The sequence below is a fragment of the Epinephelus lanceolatus genome, chromosome 13, assembly GCF_041903045.1.
Source record: "Epinephelus lanceolatus isolate andai-2023 chromosome 13, ASM4190304v1, whole genome shotgun sequence".
NCBI lineage: Eukaryota > Metazoa > Chordata > Actinopteri > Perciformes > Serranidae > Epinephelus > Epinephelus lanceolatus.
Genome location: NC_135746.1, coordinates 9461842 through 9484494, shown reverse-complemented (window position 1 = coordinate 9484494; position 22653 = coordinate 9461842). Strand labels below are relative to the sequence as shown.

At 41.4% G+C, this 22653-nt stretch overlaps 3 protein-coding genes across 4 annotated transcripts; all 3 read left to right on the top strand.

Moving 5' to 3' along the window:
* Positions 1–2476: 2476 nt before the first annotated feature.
* Positions 2477–4815, top strand: LOC117270560 (alpha-1-antitrypsin homolog). 2 transcript variants are annotated; one of them, XM_033648232.2, is made up of 5 exons: positions 2477–2614; positions 2879–3497; positions 3691–3961; positions 4160–4307; positions 4540–4815. In XM_033648232.2, exons 1-5 carry the CDS (start codon positions 2612–2614, stop codon positions 4729–4731), a joined length of 1233 nt encoding a protein of 410 aa, XP_033504123.2. In that variant the 5' UTR covers positions 2477–2611; the 3' UTR covers positions 4732–4815. The 2 variants fall into 2 exon arrangements, with proteins under 2 accessions (XP_033504123.2, XP_078029824.1); XM_078173698.1 differs by lacking the exon at positions 2477–2614 and adding an exon at positions 2770–2794.
* A 2104-nt stretch (positions 4816–6919) lies between these two features.
* Positions 6920–9800, top strand: LOC117270521 (alpha-1-antitrypsin homolog). The gene is made up of 5 exons (XM_033648174.2): positions 6920–7059; positions 7640–8264; positions 8446–8716; positions 8916–9063; positions 9296–9800. Exons 1-5 carry the CDS (start codon positions 7057–7059, stop codon positions 9485–9487), a joined length of 1239 nt encoding a protein of 412 aa, XP_033504065.1. The 5' UTR covers positions 6920–7056; the 3' UTR covers positions 9488–9800.
* Positions 9801–10028: 228 nt separating this feature from the next.
* On the top strand, positions 10029–17051 carry LOC117270548 (alpha-1-antitrypsin homolog). The gene is made up of 5 exons (XM_033648220.2): positions 10029–10167; positions 10533–11118; positions 11318–11588; positions 15871–16018; positions 16250–17051. Exons 1-5 carry the CDS (start codon positions 10165–10167, stop codon positions 16439–16441), a joined length of 1200 nt encoding a protein of 399 aa, XP_033504111.2. The 5' UTR covers positions 10029–10164; the 3' UTR covers positions 16442–17051.
* Positions 17052–22653: the final 5602 nt, after the last annotated feature.

The window sequence follows — 22653 nt, the reverse complement described above, 5'->3', positions numbered from 1 at the left end:
TGACAATTTATGTCCAATAGGTCAAAGGTCAGCTTCACAGTGACATCATCATGTTTTAACATCATATCTCAGGAACAGAAGGGGAGACATTTGGTCAGATACTGAATTGGTGACTCTAATCTTGAAACTGTGCTGATTGTATAGATCTTCTGTGTGTGAAGCATCCACTGGCATACAGAGCCGGCCCAAGGCATAAGCGAACTAAGCACCTGCTTAGGGCCCCGTGACCACTAGAGGGCCCCCAAGAGCAATCAACTTAAAAAAAGAATAAAAGAAAAAATGTGTGAGTGATGATGATTCATACATTATCAAATGTACGTTCTTGTACAAAAAGAAAATATTATGTTAACAGAGTGTAGTTTCCTACTGCCTTTCTGCTCTAAATGTCAGAGCTCCGCTAGTAAGGTGTGCATCTAGCCGTGCAGTGCACACTGTGCATCCAAGGAGCTAGGAGCAGGTGGAAGGCCTAATAATGTCGCAAAAAAGGACATATCCTTCAGGGGCAGAAAAAAGAAAAAGGAAGAAAGAGGAAGAGAAGAAAAAAACGACAAGATAAAGGTATGTTTGCATGTCTTGGTAATGTAACGTTTGGTGTCAAAGAGATTTTGAAAAGTTTCCTGAAATTAGGAAAGTCCCGAATTATTGTTGATATTTTGTTCCAACTACGTTAGCCTAGCAAATTAGCTAGCTAACGTTAGTTCAAAACTAGAGAAATTTCTCTTTTAACTCGTAGGTTAGACAGCTAACTATTCAAGCTAACGTTACGTTTAGTTTAGTTTAGTTTAGTTTAGTTTATTTATTTATAGTTTCGTGGACAATCCCCATTAATTGACTGTAGCAAAAAACAAACAAACAAAAAAAAAAAACAGTAAATAGGGCAGCTTTAGCCGAGGTGGCTAATTTCCAGCTGTAGTCCCCGGCCAGATGGTGATAGGCAACCTAAAATACAAATACAATACAGTTATAACATCAATACTAAAATACAATACAGAAGCAGTGCAGAACATGCAGGGCTGAAAAAGCAGCATCAGTGCACTCACTAAAGCACAACACACTGGTGGTACATAAAATCACATGTACATACACAGGCAGCATTTTTGTGTTTGTGTAATAGCCTACTTTGAATAAGTTGATTCTCGGTGTATATATTCTGGGTCGCTTTATGGCATCAAAACAACGTTTTTGATAACAAAGTTTGATAGCAAATGTTTAATAACAACTAACATTGATTACAGTGGTGACATTTGCTACCAACATGTTTTTGCATAAATTGATTAACTTAGTTATTTTATAGTTTGAGATGTTGAGATGTTGTTTGCTGCAGAGCATAGTAATTTATGTGATTATGCTTTTACATCAACTCCCTATTATGCTCATAAGTTATATGAAACTTCCCCAGGAGCACTGTTAAAGTATTTAGGAGGAGGCAATGACTCAGCAGTCCACCTCCTCAGGCTCAGCCAAGGCTAATGCACCAGGTGAGGGAAAAACTGTCAACATATATATTTCATTTCTAGTCAAATTATCTCATTAAGATATACTAATATAAGATATAATCATATGACAATACAGCATAGTCATAATATACTCACTAGAAAATACACTATATTGATAAAAAGAAAGGTATATGGTCATATATTTTTGTTTTATAATTATTATTATTGTTATTATTATTATTATTATTAATAGTCATTCCCAACAGCCATTACTGACACAAACAGATTACATGGTTAGAATCACAGCTGCCTTTTTTTACACACTTTGGCCAGCAGGTGGTTTTTAATAAATATATCAACTCTGATCAGAATTCAGGTTTAAATATCAACTTCTGATTAGGCCCACTCATTTCCTGTCTAAACAGCATCAACATCCGGTATAAACTCCGTCCAATTAAAGTACAGATACAGATACAGATACAGATGTTGGGAGTAACCGCTCAACCCTTACCATCAGGCTACTGCCACTTTGGTGGACAGAAAAAGCACAACAGAGACATGTCGTAACTGCTGTAAAAGCAACACTATTTGCTGCAGAACCTTACTTATTTTGATTGTCAAAGTTGATCAAATTCTAACCAATAACCATCAATAAAAAGATACACACACACAAAATATACACGTATTGAAAATATAAAAAACAATTTCAACTCTGGTCCAAATACCCACACTTCTGCTGTTGAGTACTTAAGTACATGTTGACAAGGTATCGGGCAATAGGCAAGTGTGTCTCAGGTAGGAGAAAATGCCAAAACACGGTACGCCCACACTTGATGCTCACTTCTCCTAAAAATGCTTCGGTGCAGTATACAGAGCTCAGTGTATCCACACTTCATCACCGACTGAACAACCCCAGTCCAGTTGTTGGCAGTAATGCGCCTATAAGCTGGTTTAAGGACCGACATGTTTGTGTGCTGAATAGAGGACAGTTTGCTCAAGAAGATAACACATCACAAATACAAGAAGTGTTGAAACTGTTTGCAGTCTGAAATGGTCAGAAGTCTCTTTGGACAGAAAAGACCCAGTCTTGTAAATTATTAATAGATGTATCAGCGGAATCTCTTCGACCTGCTGAATATAACAAACCTTCTGCCAAACTGCATCAGAGGACATTGATGGTAAGCGTGGACCTCTGTTGAAATATGCTGAATGTTTTATTTAAATAATGAGGACTGACACTGAAGTGACATTTGGAATTAGTGAAGTTTAGTAATGGAGTGTTTGTGGAGACAAAATGTGTGTAACTTTACAAGTCTACAGCTGTTAAGTTTAGATCATTAGTGTCTCTATGGACAAAGGTACTGAAGAAGGTACATGCGCCATTTTATTCTTGCTTATGAGGTTGTATATTATCTCATACCATTTTCCGTTCATATGGACAGGCTGTAAAGATGCATGGGATCTTTTGTGCACTCGCAGCACTGCTGCTGGCTGCAGCATGGGCAGACCACCAACACCACCATGGCTCTGATCACAGCCACGAGGGAGAGCTGAGCTGCCACAAGCTGTCGTCTCCCAATGCTGACTTTGCCTTTGCCCTCTACAAAAGTCTGAATGCCCACACTGCTGCTGGAAAGAACATCTTCTACTCGCCACTGGGCATCTCCACCGCCCTGTCCATGCTGTCTACAGGGGCCGGTGGTGAAACCCACAGCCAGCTGTTCTCCAGCTTGGGCTACAGCACCTTAAACCAGACTCAGGTCAATGAAGCATACGAGCATCTTTTCCACATGTATGGACACAGCCAGGAGGATCAGCGACTGGATGTTGGTAACGCCGTGGCTGTGCGCTCTGGCTTCACTCCTCTGGAGAAGTTCCTGAATGATGTCAGGCACTACTACTCTGGTGAGGTTTTCAATGTTGACTTAAGCAAACCTGCAGAGGCTGCAGCTGAGATCAACAGATTCATTGCTAATAAAACCCAGGACAAGATCAAAGACATGGTGAAGGACTTGGACCCTGATATGGCCATGGTGCTGATCAACTATGTCTACTTTAAAGGTAAGAAGAAAGGTCAAGTCCATGTCTCGTTGTGTAGTTTACCAACAGGCAAAGACAGAAACTCACCACATGTAAATAATGTAAACATGGAGCATGATGATTGTAGGGATACATTTAAAAACAACTAAGAATGATACTTTGGGCTGACACAGCCACATTATTGTCATCTTCCACACTCCACTGCCTTGTACAGCACAGTGGAAATCACCCTTCAACAGTGACAATACACACAAGGCAGACTTCCATGTGGACAAGACCACTAAAGTTCAGGTGGACATGATGATGAGGACGGGTTATTACGATACCTACTGGGATGTTGGCAAACACACGACCGTCATCAAGCTGCCCTACAATGGCAACACCTCCATGATGATCGTCCTGCCTGATGAAGGCAAGATGGAGGAGGTGGAGGGCTACATCAACAAGGACTACATCCAGCACTGGTGCAACTCAGTCTCCATGAGGTAAGAGGAATCTAATATATATTCTTAAATCATTGTTCTGGAGAGCATGAAAAAGTGTGGCTTGAATTATATGTATTTCATTTACTTGAAGCAACAAGATATGTGTTCATGACTTGAACATTTAAGCTAATAAGAGAAACTGTAATTTAACTGTATATTCTAGTTATTGTGACCCTGACGATGTTCTGTGTTTCTTAGATATGTCGATCTGTTCCTGCCAAAGTTTTCCATCTCTACTGATGCCTCCCTGAAAGACACACTCAAGGAAATGGGTATAACCAACGCTTTTGAGGACACCGCTGATTTCTCTGGCATGTCTGAAGAGTTCAAGCTCAAAGTCTCAAAGGTAGGAGAGACAAACATTTCTTCTTAGGTCCATTTTAGGAATTTAAATGCTTCGGAACAACAGTAGAATATGTCAACTCTACTGCATGGGCAGTAGTTCAGCAACAACTGCAGAACAGAAAGACATATACCTCCAGAGGGTGCTGACAAAGACCTCTAAGCTTTCTTCTGGTCCTGAGCTGTGTTTCAGACGATCTGTATATCTGACTGCTGCCTTTCACCCTCCTCTACAGGTGTCCCACAAGGCTATGCTGAGTGTCACTGAGAAGGGAACAGAGGCAGCAGCTGTCACCATTATAGAGTTGACATTGCATATGTTGCCACCATCAGTGAGAATTGACAGACCCTTCTTGGTCTTCATCCTGGAGACCTCCACCAGGAGCATCCTCTTCATGGGCAAGGTCAACAACCCCACAGCCATGTAAAGATGAGAACGAGGAAACTAGAGTCATGGTCACAATTGTCAACAGTTAATCAACAATGACAATAAATGTTAGTTGTGGCACCTATGAGAAGCTGATGGAGTGGTTCTATGTCGTTTTACTTTTGAAAATTTAATGAAGGAGTTCCCTGAAAACAGAGAAAAGGTGATTTCATGCTATCCAGCTCACTGTCATATTTTTACAGGTAATAAAAACATGCGTTGGTGTATGTACTGCACTACCAGCATCTGCCAACACCTTTACCTAACTTGGGCAATGTTGTGTTAAATGATGCAACATAAAGTACAATCATGAAAAACTGACGTTTTATATGTTATTTTAATCTCTCAACTTGCAATCATTATTGCTGTCAAGATGAATTATTTTAGTAAGTGCCCATTTCATATCCCACACTTTATCATCTACTGCACAACATCAGTCCAGTTGTTGGCAGTTTGTTCCATAAGATAACAGATCACAAATAGCAGATATGTTGAAACTGTGTGCAGTCTTTCTGGCATATATTCATCATCATTTATGTCATGTTGTGTGATTTGCGTTGTGAAATGAAGATAGACTGGCCAGAAAAGCCCAAATCTTGTTAATTTTTAATAGATGTTTCACGTGACTCTCGATCTACTGATAAAGAAGAGCTCTCTGCCAGACTGCACCAGAAGACATTAATGGTCAGTATGGACCTCCACTGAAATGTGCTGAATGTTTTATATTAGTTATGAGGACTCAACTTGAAGTGACAGTTGGAATTAATGACGTTAAGGATCCATTTTTGATAATCCACACCCACGCATACCCATAAAGCTCAGTACCAGAACCGACCTTGTTCTGTCATTATATCTGAGTCAAAGCCGCACCTGCTCACACCCATTAAAAAAAGTCCCTCAACCCAACCCCCGTGATTAAACACAGACAGAATACAGTCCCTCACATTAAGGTGGGTTCTCCGTCCTTGAATTCCAAATCCAGCAGAGGAGACGTCTCTTTGACTGGATGGTGAAAACATTCAATCACTGCCAGGTTAGGAAACATTTTAGCATGCTCCTTCCACCACCATCAAACCTCCAAAGGATCCTCTTTAGGTGTCTTGAACTCCATGTAGGCTGCCACCTCGTCCTTGGGCTGCAAATTTTCATGGCTGGAGTCCTCCACGTCGGTGACCAATATGAAGACAGTGTCAATGGTTTGACCTGTGTCACTGACTTTCAAAATAAAAGGATTTGTGGCTTGGTAATAGTGATTAAGATATCAAAATATTACACACATACTGCACATCTTTTTACTTTGTTCCATTCTGAAAAAGACAAAAAATATTTTTGTTGTCACGCGCTGTCTGCGTGTGTTGTTCATTTTAACCCGTGTCCGTACCCATGAATTAATATGTATACATATTACTACCTGTTGCACAGATTTGTGCGGGTTACATGTTGGATTCCCCCAGTTACCCGACCCTGTTCTAGACTTTGCTATAAGGTATGCCAGAAAAAGATTTAGTATGTCCCAGTATGTAGGATGTCAAATGCAGGATGCCAAAAGCACCAAGATGTTCTACTACATCCAGTCAGATTTTGCAGTATGTAATGCAGCATGCTTTTCTGACTATTCTGACCCACAATCCACTGGTGCAGGACTCTGGTCCCAGGTGGCCCAACCTAAACCTGTGATGTCTCACAGCTTGGCATTGTTTTCATTTGAAGTCAACACTAACAGAAGCTAAACCAAAAGAGATGATGATTATTAGTCAATGTCCGTCACAGTCTCAACAATGGAGTTCCTTGTGGTCGGTGGTGGTGGTGTGGCTCTGTCCCGTTCAGTAGGACTCCCCTCCTCCTGATTACGGCCTTATTCTGTTTACAAGGTCTTCCACTTAGCAATCAGTTGTGTTGCGTTCAAACAGAACTCATGAGCTGGTGTTTATGACATGGGAAGTTGTGAACTCAGAGTTAATTCCAATAACAACATCATTAATAACACAAGAAGGGAGCGTTCATATTTGCTTCTTTTGTGAACACAGTAAACATGACCCCATTTCAACATAGCAATGGTCTGTCCCAGTACTCACACTTCTCGTCTACACTACTGAGGAAAGAACGGATCACAAATCACAGTGAAGTTAAAACTGGTTGGCAAAGGGGGTGCTACTAAGAAATATGTGTTATTATCAATTAGGTCTTGTGTACGTTTGTGCATGGTCAGAAATCTCTTAGGACAGAGGAGGCTGAACCTTGTTAATTTTTAATAAATGTGTCAGCTGACTCTCTTCGATCTCCTGATAATGATGAACTTTCTACCAGACTGCACCAGAAGACGTTCATGGTAAGTACGGACCTCCACTGAAATGTGCTGAATGTTTTATATAAATTACAACGACTGAACTTGACGTGACATTTGGAATTAGTTTAGTTTAGAGAATAATTGTTTAAAATATGGAGACAAAATGTGTGTGGCATTTAAAGTGTAAAGCTGTTAATATTAAACCATTAGTGTGTCCTGGTAAAAATGTATTTATTTGATATGATTTTTTTATTTTTTTAAAAATAGGACAATATGTATTAATAAACAATTACCTGTAAATACATGAGATTATAGCCAGGTGGCTAATTTCCGTCTCCAGTCCCATTGCAGGTTGATGTTAAACACAGAGACGGCAACAATGCTAACAATAAGGAAATAATCTAAGTAAAACAGAGTAAGACAAGCAAAACAGCATACACAGAGACATAGTAGACCAAGTTATACTGAGTTTTCAGTTACTGCTGACTTTATCCTTTTCATCTGCAATGTTATAGCTCCTGTCATTTAATTGTAATATTGTTTGCTCTGTTTTATTCTTGCTTATGATGTTATATATTATCAAATACAATATTGAACTAACAATTCCCATTCATATGGACAGGCTATAAAGATGCGTGGGATCTTTTGTGCACTCGCAGCACTGCTGCTGGCTGCAGCCTGGGCAGACCACCACCACCCCCACCACCATGGCCCTGATCACAGCCACGAGGGAGAGCTGAGCTACCACAAGCTGTCGTCTCCCAATGCTGACTTTGCCTTTGCCCTCTACAAAAGTCTGAATGCCAACACTGCTGCTGGAAAGAACATCTTCTACTCACCACTGGGCATCTCCACCGCCCTGTCCATGCTGTCTACAGGGGCCGGTGGTGAAACCCACAGTCAGCTGTTCTCCAGCTTGGGCTACAGCACCTTAAACCAGATTCAGGTCAATGAAGCATACGAACATCTTTTCCACATGTATGGACACAGCCAGGAGGATCAGCGGCTTGATGTTGGTAATGCCGTGGCTGTGCGCTCTGGCTTCACTCCTCTGGAGAAGTTCCTGAACGATGTCAGGCACTACTACTCTGGTGAGGTCTTCAACGTTGACTTAACCAAACCTGCAGAGGCTGCAGCTGAGATCAACAGATTCATTGCTAATAAAACCCAGGACAAGATCAAAGACATGGTGAAGGACCTGGACCCTGATATGGCCATGGTGCTGATCAACTATGTCTACTTTAAAGGTAAGAAGAAAGGTCAAGTCCATGTCTCGTTGTGTAGATTACCAACAGGCAAAGACACAAACTCACCATACGTTAATAATGTAAACATGAAGCATGATGATTGTAAAAACAACTAAGAATGATACTTTGGGCTGACACATCCACATTATTGTCATCTTCCATTCTCCACTGCCTTGTACAGCACAGTGGAAATCACCTTTCAACAGTGACCTGACACGCAAGGCAGACTTCCATGTGGACAAGACCACTAAAGTTCAGGTGGACACGATGATGAGGACGGGTTACTACGACACCTACTGGGATGTTGACAACCACACCACTGTCATCAAGCTGCCCTACAATAGCAGCACCACCATGATGATCGTCCTGCCTGATGAAGGCAAGATGGAGGAGGTGGAGGGCTACATCAACAAGGACTATATCCGGCACTGGTGCAACTCAGCCTCCATGAGGTAAGAGGAATCTAATATATATATTTTAAATCATTGTTTGGGAGAGCATGAGAAAGTGTGGATTGAATTATATGTATTTCATTTATTTGAAGCAACAAGATATGTTTTCATGACTTGAACATTTAAGCTAATAAGAGGAACTGTAAGTTATCTGTATTTTCTAGTTATTGTGACCCTGATGATGTTCTGTGTTTCTTAGATATGTGGATGTGTTCCTGCCAAAGTTTTCCATCTCTACTGATGCCTCCCTGAAAGACATGCTGCAAGAAATGGGTATAACCAACGCTTTTGAGGACACCGCTGATTTCTCTGGCATGTCTGAAGAGTTCAAGCTCAAAGTCTCAAAGGTAGGAGAGACAAACATTTCTTCTTAGGTCCATTTTAGGAATTTAAATGCTTCGGAACAACAGTAGAATATGTCAACTCTATTGCATGGGCAGTAGTTCAGCAACAACTGCAGAACAGAAAGACATATACCTCCAGAGGGTGCTGATAAAGACCTCCAAGCTTTCTCCTGGCCCTGAGCTGTGTTTCAGACGATCTGTAAATCTAACTGCTGCCTTTCACCCTCCTCTACAGGTGTCCCACAAGGCTATGCTGAGTGTCACTGAGAAGGGAACAGAGGCAGCAGCCGTCACCATAACTGAGATGACACTGACGATGTTGCCACCATCAGTGAGAATTGACAGACCCTTCTTGGTCTTCATCCTGGAGACCTCCACCAAGAGCATCCTCTTCATGGGCAAGATCAACAACCCCACAGCCATGTAAAGATGAGAACGAGGAAACGAGAGTCATGGTCACAATTGTCAACAGTTAATCAATAATGACAATAAGTGTTAGTTGTGGCACCTATGAGAAGCTGATGGAGTGGTTCTTTGTCGTTTTACTTTTGAAAAGATAATAAAGGAGTTCCCTGAAAACAGAGAAAAGGTGATTTCATGCTATCCAGCTCACTGTCATATCTTTACAGGAAATAAAAACATGCATTGGTGTATGTACTGCACTACCAGCATCTGCCAACACCTTTACCTAACTTGGGCGATGTGTTAAATGATGCAAAATAAAGTATCATCATGAAAAACTGGTGTTTTATATGTTATTTTAATCTCTCAACTTGCAATCATTATTGCTGTCAAGATGAATTATTTTTATAAGTGCCCATTTCATATCCCACACTTTATCATCTACTGCACAGCACCAGTCCAGTTGTTGGCAGTTTGTTCCATAAGATAACAGATCACAAATAGCAGATATGTTGAAACTGTGTGCAGTCTTTCTGGCATATATTCATCATCATTTATGTCGTGTTGTGTGATTTGTGTTGTGAAATGAAGATAGATTGGGCAGAAAAGCCCAAATCTTGTTAATTTTTAATAGATTTGTCACCTGACTCTCGATCTACTGATAAAGATGAACTTTCTACCAAACTGCACCAGAAGACATTAATGGTAAGTACGGACTTCTGCTGAAATGTGCTGAATGTTTTATATTAGTTATATGGACTCAACTTGAAGTGACAGTTGGAATTAATGACGTTTAGAAAATAACGTTTAAAATGTGGAGACAAATTGTGTGTTACATTACAACTGTAAAGCTCGAAAGATTAGATCATTAGTGTGTCCTGGTCAAAATGTATTCAGTCTTTAGCTACTGTCGACTTTATCCTTTTCATCCAATATGGTATAGGACATGCAGTGTTTTAAAATTGTTCTTGTCTCTTAATTACAAATTAATTTGCTCGTTTTAGTCTTGCTCTTGAGGTTGTATATTAATAAATACTATTGTGAACTAACATTTTCGTTCATATGGACAGGCTGTAAAGATGCGTGGGATGCTTTGTGCACTCGCAGCACTGCTGCTGGCTGCAGCCTGGGCAGACCACCAAGAGCTGAGCTGCCGCAAGCTGTCGTCTCCCAATGCTGACTTTGCCTTTGCCCTCTACAAAAGTCTGAATGCCCACACTGCTGCTGGAAAGAACATCTTCTTCTCACCGCTGGGCATCTCCACCGCCCTATCCATGCTGTCTACAGGGGCCGGTGGTGAAACCCACAGCCAGCTGTTCTCCAGCTTGGGCTACAGCACCTTAAACCAGACTCAGGTCAATGAAGCATACAAGCATTTTTTTCACATGTATGGACACAGCCAGGAGGATCAGAGGCTGGATGTTGGTAACGCCGTGGCTGTGCGCTCTGGCTTCACTCCTCTGGAGAAGTTCCTGAATGATGTCAGGCACTACTACTCTGGTGAGGTCTTCAACGTTGACTTAACCAAACCTGCAGAGGCTGCAGCTGAGATCAACAGATTCATTGCTAATAAAACCCAGGACAAGATCAAAGACATGGTGAAGGACCTGGACCCTGATATGGCCATGGTGCTGATCAACTATGTCTACTTTAAAGGTAAGAAGAAAAGCCAAGTCCATGTCTCGTTGTGTAGATTACCAACAGGCAAAGACAGAAACTCACCACATGTAAATAATGTAAACATGGAGCATGATGATTGTAGAGTTTATTTATACATTTAAAACAAATTAGAATGATACTTTGGGCTGACACATCCACATTATTGTCATCTTCCACTCTCCACTGCCTTGTACAGCACAGTGGAAATCCGTCTTCAACCGTGACCTGACACATAAGGCAGACTTTCATGTGGACAAGACCAGTAAAGTTCAGGTGGACATGATGATGAGGACGGGTTACTACGATACCTACTGGGATGTTGGCAACCACACCACTGTCATCATGCTGCCCTACAATAGCAGCACCTCCATGATGATCGTCCTGCCTGATGAAGACAAGATGGAGGAGGTGGAGGGATACATCAACAAGGACTATATCCGGCACTGGCGCAACTCAGTCTCCATGAGGTAAGAGAAAAAGAAAATGTATTTTTTTAATGGTCATCCTCTAAAGGATTGGAAAATGTTGACTGGATTACATGTTTTTGATTTACTTGAAACATGAAATAATGAGGCAACTCCTAGGTCTGCCAGGGATGTTAGTAGCTTCTGAGAGTGTAACTACATTTCAACATATCAATTACTATGCATAAGTAACAAAAAAAACAATGGTGAACACAAACAGATATTCAATAAGTAACATATATTAATATTTCATTTCCAATCAGGAGTAAGCAAACTGCTTGTCTAGTCCTTCCCCTGTTCTCCACTTACCCATCAATACACTGTTCATCTCATACACCAACTCTCCGCCCCAGCATCCCTCCCTTCAAATAAATCACTCTGCTAATGCTCTTTATCCCTCTTCTAGACTCTGGGTAATACTCCTCGAATCACAAGCACACATTCACACACTGAGAAAATCATGAATGTAGCAGCCCAAATAGGACGAACCTACCCTACTACATGCAGAACCCACAGTATATAAGACAGCAGATTCACCACATCCAAAACCCTCTTCGAGCGTAGTAGTGACAGGGCCTCAAAGCAGAGGGCTCAGTCTTTGTTAACAGAACTAGGCTTACTATCGTAACCCTCATTCTATCTCGCACAGGCATCACTCTTTACCAAACTCTTTGGGGGTACAGTGGGTGCAGTGTTTAACATAACCTTTTTTCCCCACTGGGCCCCCGGGCCAGTAGTTCAGAGTTTTACTGGCCCCTTGTATATTCTTACTGGCCCAAGTAAAAAAAAAAAAAAAAGAGAGAGAGAGAGAGAGAAAATGTCTATAAAACTTTATTTAATTTAACTTCATTTCATTTAACTCCATTATACCTCTCCGTAGTGCGTTATGGTCTATATACAGCACAGCATCTGTCCACTTCTTAGATGACCTCACAACAGGTTTACAGAGCTTTAACTTCTGCCTGTATGAGGGAATCAGGTGGACGGTGTTGTGGTCAGAGTGGCCCAGTGCAGCGCAGGGGACGGGATGATAGGCTTTGTTAACAGTTGTGTAACAGTGATCCAGAATATTCTTCTCTCTGGTCGGACATTTTATAAACTGTTTGTATTTGGGGAGTTCATGTGTGAGGTTACCTTTGTTAAAGTCGCCAAGGACAGTAACTAATGAGTCTGGGTAAAGTCCGCTCCACACACAGTAGCTATCTGGTCGGCGAGCGTGCACTGTAGCCTACCTCCTGCACGTTGGCCTGCGGTGGGATGTAAACACCGACCAGAATGAATGAAACAAACTCACGGGGGGAGTAAAAAGGTTTGCCGTTGATGAAAAAAGATTCCAAATCAGGAGAACAGTGCTGCTGGATCACTGTCACGTCATTACACCAGCCACTTAGTATAAAAACAGATACCTCCACCTTTAGTTTTGCTGGAGAGTTCCATGTTACGATCCGCTCTAAAGAGTTGGAAACCTGCCAGCTGCAGCGCAGAGTCTGGTATCGATCCACACAACCACGTCTCCGTGAAGCACAAAACTGCAGATGTAGAAAGTCTCCGTTTTTCACCATCAGTAGCTGAAGTTCATCCAGTTTATTGGCCAGCGAACGCACGTTGGAGAGAAATATACCTGGCAGTGGTGTGCGGTGTCCGCGTTGGCGAAGATGGCGCACCGGCACATTTCCCTCCTCCTCCGGTGTTTCACTGCACAAAGGTGAGGGCACCTTTGGCCAAAAAGCCCAATAAATCCACTGAAGGCTCGAGAAAAGTGGGATAAAAACCCACTGACAAAAAAAAAGCCTTACAGCATCACTGGCCCGAGCGGGCCTGTGACCTATCAATCAACTTACCTGACATACTGTTTTATTGGCCCCAGGCCATCAGGCCATGGGTTATGTCAAACCCTGGGGTGGAGTCAGACGCCCTGTCGTGACATAACATTGACCCACCACACTGACCCTGACCAGCTGAAGGTTAGTTGTCGTAGCACACCTACTTCTATATGACCCAGACTGCCGCAGCAGAGAAGTAGGGGGCCCCAGCCAACCCAGGTGGTACGCAACCAAACTGGATGGCGCTTTGGCCTCATGTGCAAGAGTCGAAAGACAAGCAATAGACACCCTGCATATCACATTTCCCGAGTCATTAAGGAGAACTGAGACATGTTTGTGTATCATGCCAAGAGGGGAGTCAGTCTGCAACAGATCTGACATACACCCAAACCTTTTCACCAGTCAGCTGTCGCTCTAGTGGGCGCAGACCCTGAAAAGGAGCCTGAAGTGTCCAAGAGATAGAACCATATGAACTGGCTAGGTGTAGACCATGGCGCTGCCCTACATGTGTCCTAGATACTGGCCCCAAACAAGGCAGGTGACACTGCCACACCACATGTAGAGTGTTCATGGACCAGAGTGGGAGGGTCCCTGCCCACTTGCAGGTAGGCTTAGGAGAAGCATTCACAAAGCCATGAGAGGGTGGGGAAAGACCAGGCTGTTGGCAAAACCCTCATGGCAGGAAGAGGTGGCTGTCGTGTATACTCCAATAGAGGCAAGTGACAGCCCTCTATCCATCGAACACTGCATAAAGGAATGAATAGAGCCAGCTGCACATGATAGGGGATCTAGCGTCCTATTCCTCACACCAGTGTTGGAACCCCAACCACTTTGCCTTGTAACAAGCAGTGATGGACTTTGCTCTTTCTGCCTTGGTGGTCTGCACAACCCTGCACAGACAATCCAGCCTTCTTCAGTCTGTCCCTCTCAGGAACCAAGCCTGCAGAGATTGATCCAGAGTGGGAAACCTATTGTGCATATTGTACAGGCCTTCTGAGACAAAGTCCCCCAAAGCTGGGGAATGGTCCAGGACTGGGCCACCACCACTGGAGTCATTTCCGTGTGCCACAGTGCAGAGTGGTGACCTGGGGCTATCAAAATGACTGACAACTGCTCATGTCTCACTCTCTCCAACAGGAGAGGAATGAGATGGAGGGGTGGAAAGGTGTAGCGCAGCTTTCTTGGCCATGGTGCATGTACATGCACCCCCAGGACAAGATCGTCTTGTGGCTCCAGGGGGAATCATAGTGGGTAGTGGTTGTTGCGTTGGCTGGAAAACAGATCCACTTCTGCTTTCCAAAACCATTTTTCTGGTAGGGAGCTGCCCCTAGACATAAGTTTGTCACCTCTGTTCTCCAGTGCTGAAGAGCCTTCAGAGAAAACAAGTTCTCTCGGGCCCACAACCACAGGCTCTCCACCATCCTCAACAGGGCAGTGGACCGAACTCTGCCTTGCCTGCTGATGTAGGCCACCACGGTTCGGTTGTTGATCCTCACCAACATGTGCTTTCCCTGTGTTAGGGGCCTGAAGTGTTGGAGGACCAAAAACACTGCCCGCAGGTCCCTCCACACTCAACATAAAGTATGCATACTTTAAGTCAAGGGTGGTGAGCCGTTTACCCTACTGGACCAGGTCCAGTAACTGCCTGATGGTTAGCATATGGAACATCTTGTGATCGATGCATTGGTTTAGGACATGGAGATCCAAACTGAGCCTAAACATTGCCGTCTTCATGGGAACCAGGGAGTACACAGAGTAAAACCCCCTTCTGTCTGTCGTTAGTGGGGACGACAGACACAGCCTGTTTCTGTTACAGGTCCTGGATCACTGCTGGAAGTTAATCTATCTCCTTATAATTATTATTATTATTATTATTATTATTTTCTTCCTCTCTTCTTTAATCGCCTGTTTATTTTTAACAGCCACAATGTTCTTGTCTAGTCTGTTCTTTTGTTGTCTTCATTCAGGCAGCCATATGTTACTCCACAGCTTAGCCGGCCAACAACAACAACTAGAACTGATGTAACCGAGTCTACTTCTGATGATGTACATGCACTGAAAATAATAAACAGAAAAACAGAGAAACACCAAGTTATGTGTTGATGATTAGCTCAGTTAAACTTAATTAGACCATTTGTAACTTACGACTTCCTTCTTTACTCCTGTCAGTACATTGGTCACATGATGGCAGCCTTCCCAATGATGTGGGTTATACACAAATTGCTTGCCCATTGTTACCCGGTTTATGAATTGTGGTCCATTAGTTTTCGTAGGTACCACAGTGTATGAGAACAGCCTGCCTCTAGTCATCAAGGAAATATTGACTGGATTATATGCATTTAATTTACTTGCAACAACAAGTAATGTCTTCATGTTTGGCACAGTTTAACTGAATTAAGCAAGAAATAACTAAACTGTATATTCCAGTGATTGTGACACTGGTGATGTTCTGTGTTTCTTAGATATGTGGATGTGCTCCTGCCAAAGTTTTCCATCTCTGCTGATGCATCCCTGGAAAACACACTGCAAGAAATGGGTATAACCAATGCTTTTGAAAACAAGGCTGATTTCTCTGGCATGTCTGAAGAGGTCAAGCTCAAAGTCTCAAAGGTAGGAGAGACAAACATTTCTTCTTCGGTTCATTTTGGGAATTTAAGTGCTTACAAACAACAGTAGAATATGTCAACTCCACTGCATGGGCAGTAGTTCAGGAACAATTGCAGAACAGACAGACATATGCCTCCAGAGGATGCTCATAAAGACCCCCAAGCTTCTACATTTTTCCAATACCTAAGCTGTGTTTCAGATTATCTCTGACTGTCTCCTCTCCCCCCTCTACAGGCGTCCCACAAGGCTGTGCTGAGTGTCACTGAGATGGGAACAGAGGCAGCAGCCACCACCATTATTGAGGCAGTGTGGTTTATGTCCACACCATCAGTGAGAATTGACAGACCCTTCTTGGTCTTCATCCTGGAGAACTCCACCAAGAGCATCCTCTTCATGGGCAAGATCAACAACCCCACAGCCATGTAAAGATTAAAATGAGGAAATGAGAGTCATGGTCACATAATCAACAATGAAAATAAAATAATAGAAATAATTAGTAAGTATCATTGAAGAACATTTGGTTGATGTAAATGAGAAGTAGGGCTGCAACTATCAGCACAAAATGAATCAGCAAATACTATGTTTATAATACAGTAATCCTTTTCAGTAATTTTTCATGCATAAATTTAACATTTGATGGTTTTGGTTTCTCAAATGGGAGAATTAGCTGCTTTTATTTGCCTTACTCTCATGCTGCCTACTCTCTCCATTCCGTCATTTCCTTGCGTCAGTGTTGGTATGTATCTGAGGGGAAGGTGCACATGCCTCTCACTCATCTGATCAACGTTTATATCGGCTGTGAACTTGTGATGTTTGAGAAATGTTTGTTCTGCAGGAGAATGTCCTAGGAACTTTTTTCCCACTAATTGTCATTGCACTGGTTAACCTAATAATTTTTTTGTTGCTCCTTTTTGTGGACGACCTGAGTACCTTTTTTCCCCCTGAAAAAGCAGCACCTGCATGCTGGTCCATCCTTCCCACTCATGTAACCAACCGTCCTTAAGTACAACACTTACATTAAAGTAAATTGAATAAGTTTGAGTTTTGGACTGTTCATTGCACAAAACAAGACATTTGATGACATCTGCATGAATTCTAGAAAACTGTGATCAGCATTTTTTAAATGTGATTTTACACACCACGCGATTAATATTAATGAAATAAATGTTGGCTGTGGCACTAATGAGACACTGTTGAAACTGTTCTTTGGCATTGTACCTTGAAACAGTTGAGGGGTGCACTGAAAATAGAGGAAAAAAATAATTTAATTTATCTAGTTATTGTGCAACATGGCATCATTCCATAGTTGTCAAATACTGCAGCGTGGTCAGTGATTTCGGACTACCTAAACAACAATCCTTAATCAAGGAGTTGAACACCAAGATCCAAGCCAAATTCGAGTTCCTTAACAAAATAGACAAAAAAAAATTTCAAATGAATCCTACAGACGCAGTGCATTGGACAAAAGAGACTGCAGACCAAATTCTAGAACACTGGCTGAGGCAATTAAACATGTAATGGGGGAACACGGCCTGGACATGCAGTGGCGTATCCAGGACATTTTTACTGGGGTGGCCAAGATGGGACACAAAGCTAGTGTGGGGTGGCCATGGCATAGCGAAGTATAATGCCACGTGCGCAGCCAACCCCGGTTCGAATCCTGGCCGGAGGACCTTTGCTGCCCATGTCACACCCCCTCTCTCTCCCGTGATTTCCTGTCTCGTAACTGTCAAATAAAGGTGTCTATGCAGGTAAAGAAATATTTGAAAAAAAAAAAAGAGTCATTTTTTTTATTCCATTTCCACCTTTCACAGTCCTCAGGAATCTCTGGTTATTTTAACATGTCAATTTTTAATCAGTAATTATGTTCAGGATAGGGTACAATTTTTCTAAGAGCCATTTCCTTATAGTGGATTAAAGTCCTCGTCTCTTCACAAGTTAGATTAGGGTAGCAATATTCAACTGCTCTTAACTCATCCTATATGTTATGGGTCCCAGAATGTGGTACCACAGCAACAAAATACAAATCTGTAAAATACAGATAAAGTGAAGCAGCAATGAAGACAGGAGCATTCAGTTCACCATCCAAGTTGCATCTGTATTCAGTTTCACAGTAAAAGATTTCAAACATACATTCCTCTGAGTTTCAGTCTCTGTTTCAGTCCAAAATAACTGTTTAGGGTAAATGCACTAAACATCCATAATCTCATTTATTCAGTAACATCTCACATAATACATTCACATCTGTATAGCTCAAACTTCTGGTGTACTGCTCAGTGTCATACTTAAAGTAACATTTTAGTACACTCTATCACCTTTATATAAGTGCTTCAGGGCTACTATAATGATATAGTGCAAATAACAGTAGTATCCAACTGTACTTTAAACGAGCAATCTCTAATCTGCTATAATTCCGGACATACCCACTTAATTTACATATAACTTCCACTCAAAGAGAAATATAAAACATTTTCAATGTAAAACTATTAGGCTGTAACCATTTTACAACTGTGTAGCTCTGTAACATTTAACTGTATTTTTCTATAAACATTTAACAAACCACTCTTTCCTGTAACCTTCTACATGTATATAATAATGTGTAAGTATTGTGTGATGGTGTGTGGGAGCTCAAAGAGAAACACTAGCAAAGAGAGACACTAGCGATCTGTCTGCAAGACAATGCTCGGGGTGTAGCTAACCCAAACGCCCGCGATGCGGCATGTGTATCTGCCGCCTGAGCCCGCGTTTTTTTAAAGTTCACAGAAATGCTCAAAACATTTTCACAGCTTCTCTATAATACCAATTCACATACATAAGGCTTTACAGAGTTCAAATTGATAACTTTTCGTCAACTACTGACCTGTAAAATACAGATAAAGTGAAGCAGCAATGAAGACAGGAGCGTTCAGTTTGCCATCCAAGTTGCATCTGGGGTGTGGACGGAAGTTCCCACCTGAGATAACTCGAGGGCGCAACTGCTCCCATGACAAAGGTTCCACATGAGTGCTGCTTACATTTACCATATTTCTTCACAGTATATAAAAATAAAATAGCGTGGCTGCCACGTACATTGCTAGGGATAGTTTCGAACCCTCAAAATGAAAGAAAATTACTTCTTAGCTGATTAAATTAAATAAACACAAAAGTGGTTGCACAATTTTGGGTATACCACATATAACATTAATCAGTCATCAGCTCATTATCTGTGTCACCTGTACTGTTACCTGTGTTTGCTCTACTAATTGAGGCGCCATCTTGTGGTTACATAAAAACACAGCAATCCAGGCAACAGAACAAACCAAAAAATTTAAATCAAAGCTTAATACTTGAAGAAAGGCCTTATTAAAACATAAACTAAGCTTGTAAAGAAAAAAGGAATATTTATTGTTCTTTACATGTTTAGTTCATGGTATTATTTAGCTTAGATATAATTTGTTGGAGATACTGGAATTTGATTGTTTTGGTTTGTTCTTTGCCAGGTGTGTTTTTATTTAACCACAGGATGGGGCCTAAATTAGTAAAGCAAACATAGGTAACAATACAGGTGACACAGGTGAAGGCCTGATGACTGAATAATGTCATTATATATGATGCCTTATGATGTATGAAAATGTGCAAAAAGTGGTTTTCAACCCAGACAGTATTCATGTCCAGGGCCCTGCTGAAGGCATAAATTGAAATGTTGGCTTTGATTCAGCATGATTTATTCAAATCAAACAGTTAAGACTTATAATCCTAAAGGGTTAAGATGCTTCTTCAAAAATTAACTTATGAGAAATGTACATAAACAATTGTAACATAAACCAGACAAATCTTAACTCCAAACAAAGTATATACTATAAAGTAATGTTATGTAAACCTTCAAACTCTCATGAATAATAGAGGATTCTAATAATACTAACAAAGTGCAAAGCAACAAAAGTGCAATAGTAACAAATCAAACAAACCTTAACTACAAAAAATAAGACCACAAGACAAATTCTGTGTTCATCCATCTTACATCAGATGAATTCTCCTGTTTTGGTGATTGGTAGCAAAGAGTTTAATAAACTTGTCCATTGTGCACTGCCCCATTGTAGTAATACCTAAGTACCAGTGAGAGCTGCTCCTTCTTTTTCAGATCTTTGGTTTCATCAGCAATCACAGACAACACTTCACTTTCCTTTACTTCCTGAATTATCTCCTCACGGACCATATTTGCCAAGCATTCTAGGATTTCATTTTGTATTACACTGCTTGTGTACTTGGCATTCTGCTTTCCCTTCATTTTTTTCTGTACCACTGGGTCATGCTTTGCAATCATTTCCAAAATTTCTAAAAAGTTTCCTCTATTATCTGCCTCTTCTGTCTCACGGTGACCTCGCTGTATATATATATATATATATATATATATATATATATATATATATATATATATTATAATCACACAATCATACATACATAAATACATACGTGTGTGTGTGTGTGTGTGTGTGTGTGTATTTATGTATTATGCACATCTTATTATTGTTCTTCTGTCTTTTACACTGTTTTTGTTCTTGTGTAGTGATGTTTCAGACAGTTGTAATTGTATAACTGGAGTGACAAACAACTTGAATGTGAGCCTACATGGTAAATTCAAACTATCCAAGCATGACCTACCATCCAGTGCAGGGGGAGCTGACTGCTGTTCATCACTACTGCTGCTGTACCTAAGCTGCTGAGTTGACTGGGCCTTTTCACTGCTGCTGTTGGAAGCTGTGGCTGGCTCTGACTCTTTTCTTTTTTTGACAAAGAAGCTCTCAATATCTCTGCTTCTCTTCATAATTATTGTTGTTTTATTAGATCTTAGTGCGGCGTTTGACACAATTGACCATCAAATTCTACTGCAGAGACTGGATTACTTAATTGGCCTAAAAGGTTCTGCACTAAGCTGGTTTAAATCTTATTTATCTGATCGTTTTCAGTTTGTTGACGTTCATAATGAATCATCCTTACGTACCAAAGTTTGTTTTGGAGTTCCGCAAGGTTCTGTGCTCGGACCAATCCTATTTACTCTATATATGCTTCCTTTAGGTAACATCATTAGAAATCACTCTATAAATTTCCATTGTTATGCGGATGTTACTCAGCTGTATTTATCGATGAAGCCAGAAGAAAGTAATCAATTAACTAAACTCCATAACTGCCTTAAAGACATAAAAACTTGGATGAGCACCAATTTCCTGATGTTAAATTCAGACAAAACTGAAGTTATTGTTCTTGGCCCCAAACAACTCAGAGACTCTTTATCTGATGACATAGTTTCTCTAGATGGCATTGCTCTGGCCTCTAGCACTACCGTAAGAAACCTCGGAGTAATATTTGATCAAGATTTGTCTTTTAATTCTCATTTAAAACAAACCTCACGGACTGCATTTTTTCATCTGCGTAATATTGCCAAAAATTAGGCCTATCCTGACCCGAAAAGATGCAGAAAAATTGGTCCACGCTTTTGTTACCTCTAGGCTGGATTACTGTAACTCTCTATTATCAGGTAGCTCTAGTAAGTCCTTAAAAACTCTCCAGCTAATTCAGAATGCAGCAGCACGTGTACTAACAGGAACTAAGAAACGAGATCATATTTCTCCTGTTTTAGCTTCTCTGCACTGGCTCCCTGTAAAATCCAGAATTGAATTTAAAATCCTACTGTTAACTTATAAAGCTCTAAATGGTCAGGCTCCGTCATATCTTAGTGAGCTCATAGTGCCATATTATCCCACCAGAACACTGCGCTCTGAGAACGCAGGGTTACTTGTGGTCCCTAAAGTCTCCAAAAGTAGATCAGGAGCTAGAGCCTTCAGCTATCAGGCTCCTCTCCTGTGGAATCATCTTCCTGTTACGGTCCGGGAGGCAGACACCGTCTCCACATTTAAGACTAGACTTAAGACTTTCCTCTTTGATAAAGCTTATAGTTAGGGCTGGCTCAGGCTTGCCCTGTACCAGCCCCTAGTTAGGCTGACTTAGGCCTAGTCTGCCGGAGGACCCCCCTATAATACACCGGGCACCTTCTCTCCTTCTCTCTCTCTCTCTCGTATTCTATTACTGCATCTTGCTAACTCGGCCATTCTGGATGTCACTAACTCGGCTTCTTCTCCGGAGCCTTTGTGCTCCACTGTCTCTCAGATTAACTCATATCGCAGCGGTGCCTGGACAGCGTGACGTGTATGGTTGTGCTGCTGCCGTGGTCCTGCCAGATGCCTCCTGCTGCTGCTGCCATCATTAGTCATTAGTCATACTTCTACTGTTATTATACACATATGACTATTGTCACACATGTATACTGCCAGATATTAATACATACTTTCAACATATTGTACCACAGTAGCCAGAACTATAACTATAATATTATTACTTTCACTAATGTTGTTGTAACCTACTGTCATTACCTGCATCTCTCTCTCTCTCTCTCTCTCTCTCTTTCTGTCTCTCTCTCTGTCTCATTGTGTCATGCGGATTACTGTTAATTTATTATGCTGATCTGTTCTGTACGACATCTATTGCATGTCTGTCCGTCCTGGAAGAGGGATCCCTCCTCAGTTGCTCTTCCTGAGGTTTCTACCATTTTTTTTCCCCGTTAAAGGGGTTTTTTTGGGGAGTTTTTCCTTATCCGCTGTGAA